General features: G+C 40.9%; 2 protein-coding genes across 2 annotated transcripts; both read right to left on the bottom strand.

Moving 5' to 3' along the window:
- Positions 1 to 131: 131 nt before the first annotated feature.
- On the bottom strand, positions 132 to 3,918 carry icmt (isoprenylcysteine carboxyl methyltransferase). Its single transcript, XM_080854417.1, has 5 exons — positions 3,694 to 3,918; positions 3,232 to 3,320; positions 2,905 to 3,074; positions 2,567 to 2,784; positions 132 to 2,105 (listed from the first exon to the last, which is right to left on the bottom strand). Exons 1-5 carry the CDS (start codon positions 3,910 to 3,912, stop codon positions 1,923 to 1,925), a joined length of 879 nt encoding a protein of 292 aa, XP_080710543.1. The 5' UTR covers positions 3,913 to 3,918; the 3' UTR covers positions 132 to 1,922.
- A 2,652-nt stretch (positions 3,919 to 6,570) lies between these two features.
- LOC308377255 (draxin-B-like) lies at positions 6,571 to 8,595 on the bottom strand (the record flags this gene model as incomplete). Its single annotated transcript, XM_080853837.1, has 6 exons — positions 6,571 to 6,683; positions 6,908 to 6,997; positions 7,174 to 7,269; positions 7,362 to 7,476; positions 7,757 to 7,920; positions 8,178 to 8,595. 6 exons carry the CDS (start codon positions 8,593 to 8,595, stop codon positions 6,571 to 6,573), a joined length of 996 nt encoding a protein of 331 aa, XP_080709963.1.
- Positions 8,596 to 12,726: the final 4,131 nt, after the last annotated feature.

Genomic DNA, 12,726 nt, shown 5'->3' with positions numbered 1-12,726 from the left:
CACACCCTCTAAGCAAAGGACTTCACAAATCATATTCTCAAGCATGAACCAGATTTATGAAAAGTGTGAAAGAAATGACAAAGCATCTCAAACTGATTAAACATTTAACTTTATTTCACAGGTTTGGGGCTGTTTTATAATTTTTTGTTCCTTTTGAAAACGTGAGTAAATGCACAGTAATCGACCAGGAAGTAGCTACTCCTCCTCCACAGTAAATTTCCTAGTAGCACTGCGTCAATAGTATAGTGCAATTCATCAACCATCATCTAAATATCAGCATCTTGTCAGCAATATTGGATACCTACGTGTGCTCATATTCACAATAAGCTAGACCCTCATTAACAGTGCACTTAATTCGTTAGAGTGTGCAGAACAATTAGATCCCATTATCTCTGTGTATACATAAATACCTCCACTGTCAGTTCACTTCCTGGTGGCCTTGCTAAGCCAAGCCAAGCTTGAGCCTCCCCTCGCATCCAAGCAAGTGGAGGTCTTCTGAGGCAGCCAATGACGACCCAGACGAGCGTTAACCTTTGTATTCAGGTCTACTCTGCTACTGAAATCCGTGCTTCTGTTGGTTTAAAAAATGTGAGATGACTGAACACTGGGGAGATGACTTGATGGAGTGAATGATTAAATGAACACACACACATACAAAACAATACAAATAAGAAGAAATCCCTGAATAAAGCATCAACCTCTGGAAAGCACGCCTATGTTTTGGTTTATTCTAAGACCAGGTGCTTCATGCAGACAAGCTACCAGGATCTGCGACTGGCCCCCACTCAAACAAGTTTAAAATGCTATGGTCATGAAGGATGAAGTACTACCAAATGTGTCAGTAGAAATCCTCTGACTAAATACCACAACAGCAATATCACAATTTCTCAGAACATGCTCCTAATAGCAGTATGTTTATCAGAATCAAAACTCACCCAACTCGGGCTATAACAATTTAGGAAATAGATTGTTTCTCGCATTCTGTCTAAATACTCAGTCATTTGTAATTCACATTGTTTCAAATAGTCATAGATAGAAGTACAATAACTTAGACTGAATCTTCTATGAGAACATTAGCAAGAGTTGGACACCAACCCCTTCCTAATTTAAAAAGTTTGGTTCGAATGACCAGTTTAAAAGAGATCATCCCAAAGCAGACACAATCTCAGCTATCTGAAAGAACACATGTATTTTCAAACGTTCAGTGACTAACTTGGGGCCTTCACTGTGAAAACGTAAAGCCTTACTGAGTAAAGCTAGTTACTTCATCGGAGGACCTACAACTTGACCAGGTTCATTCCTGACCTTGATTCATGCTAATTAAAAAAAATAATAAACCACCAAACTATTAGAAATGTGCCATCACTTCCAAGCTCTTCTATATAGAGAACACATCAGAGGAGCTACATGTCCTTGTCAGTATTACACACAGGGAAAGAAAACTATAATAAAACAGTGAATGGCGGATGATGCAACAGACATCCAAGATGCAGTTTTGAAGATGTGATGGAATACATGTCAGATTAAGAGATGGAGAGAGAGAAAGAAAGAGGAGAGAGAGATATGGGGATTAACATGTACAGTACCGGGGGTGATGACACAAATGGGTGTTAAGACACTTTGTATTGGAAGGTGTTAAGTCCAGGCGGTGTTGTGTGTCGTGTTGTGCACAGGGGGAGGTATGACGGGGGTGGGGTGGTGGAGAATTAGGCCTCCGCCGTGCTCTGAGCAGACCATTGTCCCAGAGGGGAATCGCTTTCGTGCTGGTTGCCTTATGCTGTGACCCAGGTCCCATCCCAGGAGGGGGGAACCCTGGGCAAAGCCAGAACATCACCGAGCAGCCAGCTCTCTCACGGTGCCTGTCAGTGATGTCCTACAATGTGCATGTCCCAGGATCTCATCCAGCCCTGCTAGTCCATGCTTTAGGAGCCCATCCTTATGCCCCCGATGAACGGCAAGCCGGAGGCCACCTTCCGCTTGTACTGGATGTAGTCCTCTCCAAAGAAGTGGATGAGGGAGATCTCCTCCTCCTCAATGCGTTCCCGGAAGAAGCGCCAGCTGGCTAACGTGTAGCCAATGATGCACACAGGGTTGCACAGCATCACCTGAGGAGCATGTTAAGACTGATTTACACCAAAGCAGATTTAGACAAACACTACAATATAAAAACACATCTTAGTATTTACTGATATTTTTTGTAGAGCTTACCAATACTGAATAACAGAGTAACATAATATATTCTACACTGGAAGAGCAAAGCAGTACCACAGCCAAGGCTACGCCAGGTTAAAAGCACACAAGTGTGAATTCAGTATAATATATTTTGTTGGCATCTAGTCTAAACTCTCTTTGGAAAGCCAATGTTTAAGCGATAAGTTGCAAGGAACTGCTACAATGCCTTGTTACTGGATGAGGAGAGGTCCATACCCTAGCCTTATAGCTGTGTATTTGTTATAGTTTGGGCAGGTGCTTTTATCCAAAGCGAAAGCACAGTACAGGTAAACATTTGATCATTATTGGTGCTCATGGTCAAAGTGCCTACTCAGTAAAGATGGCAAACTCGTACCTGCGTGCCGATACTCCAGTAGAACCAGCCTACATAAGACGGGTGTCTGAAGAATGCGTAGACACCACTGGTGACCAGGATGTGGCTCTGGGACTTCTCATTCTGGACGATGTGGTTGAAGTTGGAGCCTGCTGTGAACATGGCCATCTTCCTCAGGCATTCGCCCAACACAACCATAAACAGTCCCAGTACGCTGAGCCAGCTCAGCTGTTTAATATCTGCAATGGCATTATGAAATACTGACGTTCAGCTGAATATTTCAACACTGTAAAGAAGGTACGATGAATGATGAAAGCTTTTAAAGATAGTTAGGTTGAAATTAGGCTATGTGTAAAGACCTGGAAATAGTAGCTTCTCTACTATGAATTCCACCCACGAAGACACAGCCGCCACAGTGTATTCCACACTGTGATTCAGAAGGAAGGAGTCTAGCGAGAGACTGTGTGGGTTGATGATCGCAGTGACTAAGTACTCCGAATAGTGGAAGAAGGCTAGTGAACACATGTACCTGCAAAAAATAAACAAAATGCAGTTCAACGGGAAAGCCTCTTGTGATGTGACAAGACGATGGGAGTCTTTACCAATTAACGCGAATAAAAAAACTGGTATGAACGAAGTTTATCGTGTTAATATCATGATGGTTTCCATGATGATACTGTTCTTACCATCCAAAGTGTGTCCATGTTGTGTCTGAACAACTTATTGTTACCCCACATCCAAAGGTAAATCCGAGAAAGCATGCACGCACGGCGACCTGAGGAAATAGCCGACAACCGTGTTATTGCTGTAACAACGAAATGGCAGAAACAACTTCAACACGCTCACAGACATCAGTATTAAGTTAGCCTCTTCAGTTAGCTAGCTAGTCAGGTGGCCACCTCGCAAACGAAGATGACAGATCTCCAGCTAAAGCCACTTATCTTGCCAATTTAGCCAGGGTAATAGGATTATGCCAGCAAAAGAATGGACAGGACAAGAACTCTTGTTGATTTCACGGTCGTGACGCAGAGTAAAATAAGACTCAGTCATATTGACGGTATACATGGTGTTATTTGACAACCTGGCTTTCCTGAAGTAAAATTCAAAAGACAGTTAAGTAGCTAGCACGCTAGCTAGCCAGCTCTTACCTTGTATAGAGGTCCCTTGTATATGAGTAGCAGGAAGCCGTTGATTACTGTAATATACACAAGGCTAGCAATCTTACCATTAAATCCCGTTAAATAGTCGAAAACCCAGTCTATATCCGATGCTACTGATGCAATTAAAGGAACAAAAAGAACACCGAGTCCACAGAAAAAGCAAATAATACAAATTCTCCCCTCTAGCTCCAACTTCTTGCCTGCCATGTTGAAAACTGAGGTCTGGCTCTCGATGAAGTCTCGCGTTATTACCCGGGATTTTAGTTTTTTACCCCTCCCCTCTCTTTCGGGATCTATCCAGACAGCACAAGAGGGCGCTCTTCAAACAGTCAATATTGAATAGAATACAGAACGTATATTGTATAGTTTAGGACCAAATACAGTTTCACTTTGCGTTTGGCGTAGGCTATTAATTTGCTTAAATTATGTTTATGTCAACATGTAATTGAATCACCAATTGAGTTGGTCAAGTTCACTCTTGGGTAATTAGTAAATAGGCTACAGGCACACGCCACACACCTATCCTGGTTGAAAATGTTAAGAGTGAACCTTTGCAATCCTTCTTAACTGAAAAAACTTTTTTAAATGATGACTACAGTCGTTTGTATACAGTTTCTTTACAGTTATTAAGGTTAGTAGACACTGGTCTATCTCAGTATCCCTTTAATGCTTTACGTTTTTAAAGCATCAATACGGAATTCTGTTCCAAAAGGCATGCAACAACCTTGCAAAAACAGGTAGATGGCTGAGCTGACACTGATAGAAACTTGCCAACACACTTTTGGCCCTATAGCTGGCAATGTCATGCGTGTGAAAGCTTTTCTTCCATTTTTGCAGGGGGTTCCAGCCCGTTACACAGAACTACATAGGGCATCTTGAATGGGGAAGACACAGGTGTTTATCTGTCCTTCACATGACCATATGCTATCAAAATTTATTTGAGGATGGTACCAAAAGTAGTTGCCTATAAAGCCATACCTGAAAAAGTGTCAAATTGTTGCATAGTGCTCTTTAACTGGTTATCTTACTGCATTTAGTCACATTTCCAAAATAATGCTTATGAATTATGAAATATGTCTGTTTAAATTACAAACAAACCAGATTAGTGTGCTTGTGTTATTTTGCAGTCTTTGTAAAACTGACCACCATATTTTGGCATTTCTTCCATTCTGTCAGAATGTGTTGCTACACCAGCAGAACACCTCCCACCACAAACCACATACACCAGCAGAACACCACCCACCACAAACCACATGCAAGAGCAGAACACCACCCACCACAAACCACATACAAGAGCAGAACACCACCCACCACAAACCACATACAAGCGTATCATTTCCATGCCTTTACTCTACAGAGAGAACATGTTAAATTGAGTTTATTAACAAAGCACTTTTTCTACACAACACAAAATGACAACTCTATGATAAATATTCAGACAACAATTCCACTGTGATCAAACACCATCAGTGAAAATGATCCAATATAAAATGTAGCGTAATACATTAATAATAAGCAATGATCTCCCTGCCTCTACACATCATATTCTCACATGAGACAAATACCAAAATAATAAAATGAATACTAATTTAAATACAACAGTGTTAAGAAATAGTATGTCCACCACATGTTTTTCTCTGGTGCCACAGCAGCCCCCTTGGGAGTGATAGCTTCAATCTATGCATCTTTAGAATAAACATTTGTCTATCTAGATTACGACTTACAAAAAGAGCTGGTTGGTATTCATGAGGGGTTATAAGGTGACCATCTATGTGTTTCCACCGTCTGATAGCAATGGTTACAAAGGGATAAGTCATGGATATGGGCAATGTATTCCTTCTGTGGCAGGCCCATGATTTTCTCCAGAACTTATAGCGGCAAGAGAGAGAGACTGAGCGAGATATTATTATGGCTGGTCACACAGCCCAGTGGCAGCATGATTAAGGTTTTAAGCCATGGGGGTAGATTTAATGCTTTAATAACAACGGGGATTGAGAAGTCCCCCATGTCGTCTCCTCATTCCTTTTGTGTCCACTCCACAAATCTATGATGTGGGAGCCTGTGGAGCTCTGCTACTGTGCATATTTTCCAAGTCACCAGTCCCAAAACAGATGTCGTGCTTACATTTTATTTGGTTTGTTTTTGTCCCCAGTCTTCGGTGGAAATTGTCACGGATTATGTGGAGATTGCACTGAAAAAAAGAGTAACAAAGCAAGCAGAGAAAGCAGTGAATGAGCTACATCATGTTGCGGCGCTGATCCTGGAGTGTAATAATGTCTCTGTTGGACCTTGATAGGAAGAAACCCCCCGTGGCACTTCATAATGCGAAGACACAAATAGTGCTCTTTGATTTGCTTTGCACAATTCACATTCAGTCCCCAAACCACAGCATGATGAAATGAAATGGCCCATGCTTGCTGGTGTTGCTCATAAACAATGAAAAATTAAACACACAAAGGCTTTAGAGAATAATGAGAAATCAGCCAGTCCATTCAGTATGCAACTGGATGTTCAACACATACACGCCAAATTATGATGACTGATATCATTGGAATGATCCAAAATAGTGTGATATTACCTGTTAGTTAGACAAAGATAAAGAAATATAAGACATAGAGTACAGATGTATTTCGGACAACCTTGACTGTGGTTGGCAGCCCAGCGGTTAAAGTAAAACCACTTTTGTGCTTTTCAGTTGTACAATTATTTTAAATCACATCCAACTCAGTTGTGGGAATTAGCTGATGCTCCTTTTGAAAGCTACTGTATTTTAGGGCTACACATGCAATACATACGATAACAGTAAATCAATCAGTCAGTTACTGAGGTGACACTAATTCTTGTGCTGGAGTTTCACAGCTTTGTTCAGACGGTGATGAATGCTCCCTGATTTGTGTTCACAGTGTCCGGATCTACACATCGGCCTCGCTTTTGTTTCACGCGTTGATCTCGATGGAATTTGGTGTAGCAGCGAAACCCTGCAGAGAGCAATAATACGTTAGATTAAAGCATGAATCACCTCTCTCGAATGCATTAGTAATTCTATTATACTTCAAAGATTAATAACCTTTATCATTTCCTTAATGTTATAGAAATGTCTTGAGGGTGTTATAGGTTTGAGTTATTCCACATAATCCTCATAGGGTTTTAAGTAGGTGGCTTATGAGATATCAGATCCATTAGGTGGACCCAGGCCACTCACCCTCCTCACACATGCAGTCAGCATAGCACTTGTTGTTGAGGCTGCGGTTGTGAACCTCACAGATATGCTTCCTCAGATCACAGCAGGAGCCTGGCAAAGGGAGAGAGACATCACAGCACAGCTAAATGCACAGTTAAATCAGTGAAACAATTTCCTAAATCCCTCTGAAATTAGAGCATTTTTGACCGTGTGTTCTTTTAGCACCCTGCTCTGTTAGATGAGCTACAGGAACAAAAAAGGAGGCAGATAAGATCAACTGGACGGACCTAGAGGGCAGTCAACATGGTGATCACATGGTACCGTAGTCCCTCTGTCCGTATCTGTCTGATTTCCACGTTTCCCTTCCAAAGCATTTTCTTTGTCTGAAACAAAGTTGGAAAACTGATGTTGAGATTAATGTGCCAGGCCCGTGTTTATAAAGGGCTTATTACGTGTATATATACGCTGCACACACCTGTGTTTGTGTGGGATGGACCAGTATTCAGAGGCCTGGTGTCTTCAGAATCAGTCCTATAAAACAGTACCATGTGCAGCCTGGAAGCCGGGTCAGGCTGTGCCTCTCCTTCAACCTGCAGGGGCACATATCAGGACAAATCCAAATCATTAGCACTTCATGATGGAACTTCATTGAACTTGATCATGGAATATCTACCCATTTAAAAAGGATTAAGGGTCAAAATGCACAACACAAACAAAAACATTTGTGACTGTGACTCACTGAATGTATATAATTTAAAAAACTAAATGCAATCATCATGGACCTTTATTTACAAGTAAATATGAGAGCTATGAGTCGATGGGGTGCCTATAATTTTAAAGAAAGTATTAATCGCATTAATTATTGATTACCTGCGGTTTGGTGAGTGGAGGGTACTGTGCATTCCTTTCTTCATTGATCATGGATGTTTCTGATGTGGAGTTGGGTCTTTCAAGGACTTTCAGACTGTCTAAGGGATGAATGTTGTGATTTTGCTCTCTTGCAGAACCCTTCTCCCTCCAAAAACAGTCATCTTCTGACAGTAAAAGAAGTGGAGAAACAAGAGATTGACCAGAAGAAATATTTGAGGTGCCCTTTGGAATGATCTTTGTAGTATCTGAATTAAGTGTCTATAAAATTAGGTAAGTAATACATAATACTATGCACTTCTCAGGTTATTCAGGTAGTTAACTAGTAGTAGATAGTACTTCTACAACAATATGTACAAAGTACAATATACACAGTTAGTACACTAATTATTACATAAGAAACTCTCTAAAAGTGGTGCCTCACCTGTAGTATGCTTAGGTTGGTGCCAGGCTCCTCCATGCCTTCTTTTGTGTCCCACGTTGTGCCCATTTGGTCTCTCCTCTGAACCCTCACTTCCCGTGTCACCCCACGCGCTGGAGCCCATCTCTAACCTGACGGGGGTCAAACCCTCTACCTCTGCTCCTCCCTGCAGTGGCCAGTAATCTGGCTCTAAAGACCCTCCATGGGCGAGGACAGCTCTCTCCTCTCCCCGGCGCCCCCTGTGTCTTCTCCTGTGCAGGCTGCGGTGTACAGGGGGTCCGGTGTTCTGTGCGGGGACGGCAAAGCCATGGCCGGCTATTGGCCCATTTTCAGTCTTTACAGGTTGAGCCTGGTCACTATGCATCATGGTGAGCGTAGCAAGGAGAACAGGAGAGAAGAAGCACCAGGTGACAGCCCTCATTTGGAACGCAACGGCTTCTTTGTGTTAGCAGAGTCTCTGCAAAGGGATGGTATTCAATTGAATCCAATAAGCTTTGCTTCCTCATGAGCACAGAATACACAACAAAGAAAGGATGTTCACTCTGTACATTTTGTATGCACTGTGTGAAATTAAGTATCTGGGTTAAAACACACATATACATATACATATACATATACATATACATATACATATACATATACATATACATATACATATACATATACATATACATATACATATACATATACATATACAAACACACACACACACACACACACACACACACACACACACACACAGACACACACACACACACACACACTTTCCAACATATACATACACCGACACTCTCTCTCTTTCTCCCTCTGTGTCTCTCGCTGTCACACACACACACACACACACACACACTTACACACACACATAAATTGGATGGTTCATTAAAGGTGAGGTATGAAGAGAGGATGACAGAGGTGTGGAGAATGAAAAAAAACATTTGATTATGGAGCCTGATTAAGGGCCTATCCGAGTTCCTCTGGGCCCTCTGCCCTGTGTACAGGATTGGCAGCTCCAAATTTGCCTCTGGCACTCTTCATTGGCAATGTACCTTTAGATATTCACAGTTAGAAGACACTGTCATTCAAAGTCATAGATGCTGAGAGTTGTTATCCCCCTGGGAGACTTCAGCATTTAGATTTTAGCATCATTATACTGTATGAATATTTAAGACAAGGCCAGTCAAGAACGTGATGAAACTGGCGTCCCTGACACATTTAACTTATTCACAGTTTTAATAAGTTAATAAGTAAAATATGTAAGGTCAAATATGTAAAACTGTGAATATGTAAAATTTGGTTTACTGTTTTGCATTTCAGTTTGACTTTTTCATGTGTTTTTGTATTTACCTCCAGCGAGGAGGTTATGCGATCGGGTCCGTTTATTTATTTATTTATTTATTTATTTATTTATTTATTTATTTATTTATTTATTTATTTATTTATTTATTTATTTGTCCGTTTGTCTGTCTGTGGACAAGATTTCTCAGAAACTACTGGGCGGATCTTTCTGATGAGATGCAGGGATTCAGGGTTCAAGACTGTAATTCATACACACAAGTGAAACATGCAGAAATGGCTTTCTTTTTTTTCCAGATCTCGGGAACATAACAATGGCTGACAGCGAGAGTAGGCTACACAAATTAGAACAACACAGTCTGGATTAATCACACAGTGCCCTTTTCCAATGTCTACATAGTTGCACACCCATTAGTGTTTGGCTCAAGCTATCCACATTATCATTTTTGGAGATTAGCGACACAACAAAACTATGTATTCTGCAAGCTGCACTTGGCATTTCTTCAGTGCATTTAGGCTGGATGCTAACACTAAAATATACATGACAAAGATAAAAAAAAGTGAGCCTGTCTGAAGATCGTGGATATGGGGAGAGTGAGCCTGGTGAGATGGGCTGGGGGAAAGAGGGATTTTCCTCAAAATGGATTAGAATTACTGAGGGAATGGATAGAACTAATTACTAAAGCCTGCGCTGCGTCTCACACAAGCAACAGTCCTGTTAGGACAATGAGCCACCCTAACTAAACATCACTAGTAGAAACATATGGCATAATGGTTTAATGGGTCTTTGAAGATTTGGGGAAAACCCATCTTTTGATGGTCTTTAAGTTTAGTCAGGGATTAAGAAGTCACATAGATTATGAGGGCTCATGTTTAAAATAGCTTCAGGTTTAATCCGACATATATTTGATAGCAGACATCCTTCACTGATCCCCTGTCCTGCGTTATAAGTTATGAATCAAAGGAATAAATCTAGTGTAGCCCTGAGCAGCGGACAGGTTCTTCAGGGAAGTTTTAAATTGGTAATCCTGTCAAAATTCTGAAAGATCACCTTCTCAAGCTCCTGACAGAAATTAGATAATTTTTTTGTTTTGTTTTCAGAGTAGCACAACAGTCAATTACTTGCTAGTCAACTAGCTGCCACTCATATCCAAAGTCTAGAAAAAGAGCTACACTCTAGTCTAGAATGACACATTTGGGCTATCCATCTGTTTTATTCCTCATCAGAAAAGAAGAATTCTGACACAGGCCGTGGATGAGCAGAGGATGACTAAATGTTCAAGTTGCTGAACTGTACTTTAAATCTTCAACTATCTCAGCTATCTCACGGTCACCCATTTTCTTTTAATATCTAATTCTGAATGCGCACTTATACTACTGACCTCAAGTAAATGACCCCAGATAACCCTTATGGTACTTTTACAGATTCATAGACATCATACATTCATAGTTTACCTGCTCTTATAGGCAACTGTGGAGATAAATGGGAAAAAAGTATGCTGTGTTATTCAATGATGTATGATGAAAACTGAACAGCCTGGAGAGACATATGCAATAGAAAATAAATGTACAGACTAATCATTATATGTAAAATCTCCTGTCAGATTGCTTTGCTTGGTCCTTGGTAAATACAACTGTCAAAAATAGAGTAATTGTGTGGGATTTATGAATGATACCATACTGTGCATGCATGATTGACAGCTGCTGCTTAGACTGAAGCTCTTTTTCTGTGCCCTAGGGAGATCCAATGCTGATATCCTCATTAAGGGTGGAAATGTTAGATCTACCCAGACACCTCATTCAGTTCAATTACTCAGTGTGTTGTGCTGAAAAGCTGCAGGCTTTTTAGTATCTTAGAGAAAAAGATTGTCTTATTCACAATAACCTTTAAATCATGCATACTATTCATTGAATGTAGAACTTATTTCGTATTCCTCTTCTTGTTATCACATCACGACATGTCAGCGAATGTGATGGTCTAGCATTATGGTAATTTCACCCTTTTGTAGCTCTGCCTCCGTGCAGTCAATTAGCACATTTATGGTAATCATTACACTCAAAGCAGCATCATTCTGCTACACTTTCTTTTAAATGCACGATCCCTTGCTGTGCTTTTTGTCTGAATGGCTACCCTCGGGCATACATACTGGCTTGAACGTGATAAAAAAATCCTCTTTACTTTAGGTTTTTTATCAGTACATAAACTTTGATATGATTAATGCATTTGAGGACAACGAAAACACTCTAATTTGCCTCTCAGTGTTACAACTATTGTATAGTTCTCTTTTTTCTTTTTTATCAGAATACAAGCAAGACATTATTAATGTGACAGATATTAACTATTAAATGTTATTTCAGCACAATACAATACAAATGTAAAACAACTGCAATACTTCAATCTATTGAATAACTGCTCTACAAGTACATTTCATTGTGAAATTAGACTAGTTAAAACAAGGAGCCACTTTCCATTGCATCAACCAGCAGACAGAAATGCTGATCAGATCTCAGTACATCACACTTTCAAACATTGACACCCCCAAACACCCCCAAACACATGCAAGAGTAAATGACAACACATAACATACCAAATACAGAAGGTTCCAGTTGGGTCACAAAACAGAGTGCAGAAAGGAGTGATCTGAATCTGAACCTGAATCCTAGAACACAGATACAGTGAGATGGGAGTGTGTGATGTGTGGAGCGTCCGGCGGACTGGTGCGTGCCGTCGCCACACACTGGAGAGAGAGCAGAAAACCACAAGAACAGTGACATCAGAGAAGGAGGAGGAGGAGAAGGATGAGGAGAAGGAGGAGGAGAAGGAGGAGGAAGGAGGAAGGACATGCCCAGCAGTAGTGGAGGGTGATTTATACAGCCGATTGTTTAGTATGTATCATATTCACAGACAACATGAAACCCATGTAGCCAAGTCATTGTAAAGCCTCAAAATATTCAATTATCTCTTCCAAATGCACACATGTATTGAGTTATAAGTGTATGTGCAGGCATATAGGTGATGGGTTTCATGTTTGGGTCTCAGGGTCAGCCCAGTGACCATTACCAAACTGATATTACTGCTTGCATATCTCCATTTGCATCAGTGGTGCACACTAATGAAAAGAAAGCCATGCTGTCACAGGGCACATTATCTACCTGCCCATGGGATTAGTTGGAGACAGCAACCACTGTCAGATTTGACATGGTGGGGTGGGGTGGCGGGGCAATAGGGCATTACCCCCACCCCCACTTCCCAAGTGGG

The sequence above is a fragment of the Sprattus sprattus genome (genome assembly GCF_963457725.1).
Source record: "Sprattus sprattus genome assembly, chromosome: 16".
Lineage (NCBI taxonomy): Eukaryota > Metazoa > Chordata > Actinopteri > Clupeiformes > Clupeidae > Sprattus > Sprattus sprattus.
The sequence above is the reverse complement of the archived record's forward strand: the minus strand, read 5'-3'. Positions and strand labels throughout refer to the sequence as shown.

Excerpts from the sequence above, each read along its gene's own strand:
- icmt (XM_080854417.1), bottom strand. The coding sequence starts at position 3,912 with ATGGCAGGCAAGAAGTTGGAGCTAGAGGGGAGAATTTGTATTATTTGC. Across the intron at positions 2,785-2,904 it reads AGAGAAGCTACTATTTCCAG|ATATTAAACAGCTGAGCTGG; the intron begins GTCTTTACACAT and ends ATGCCATTGCAG. Across the intron at positions 2,106-2,566 it reads ACTGGAGTATCGGCACGCAG|GTGATGCTGTGCAACCCTGT; the intron begins GTACGAGTTTGC and ends CATGCTCCTCAG.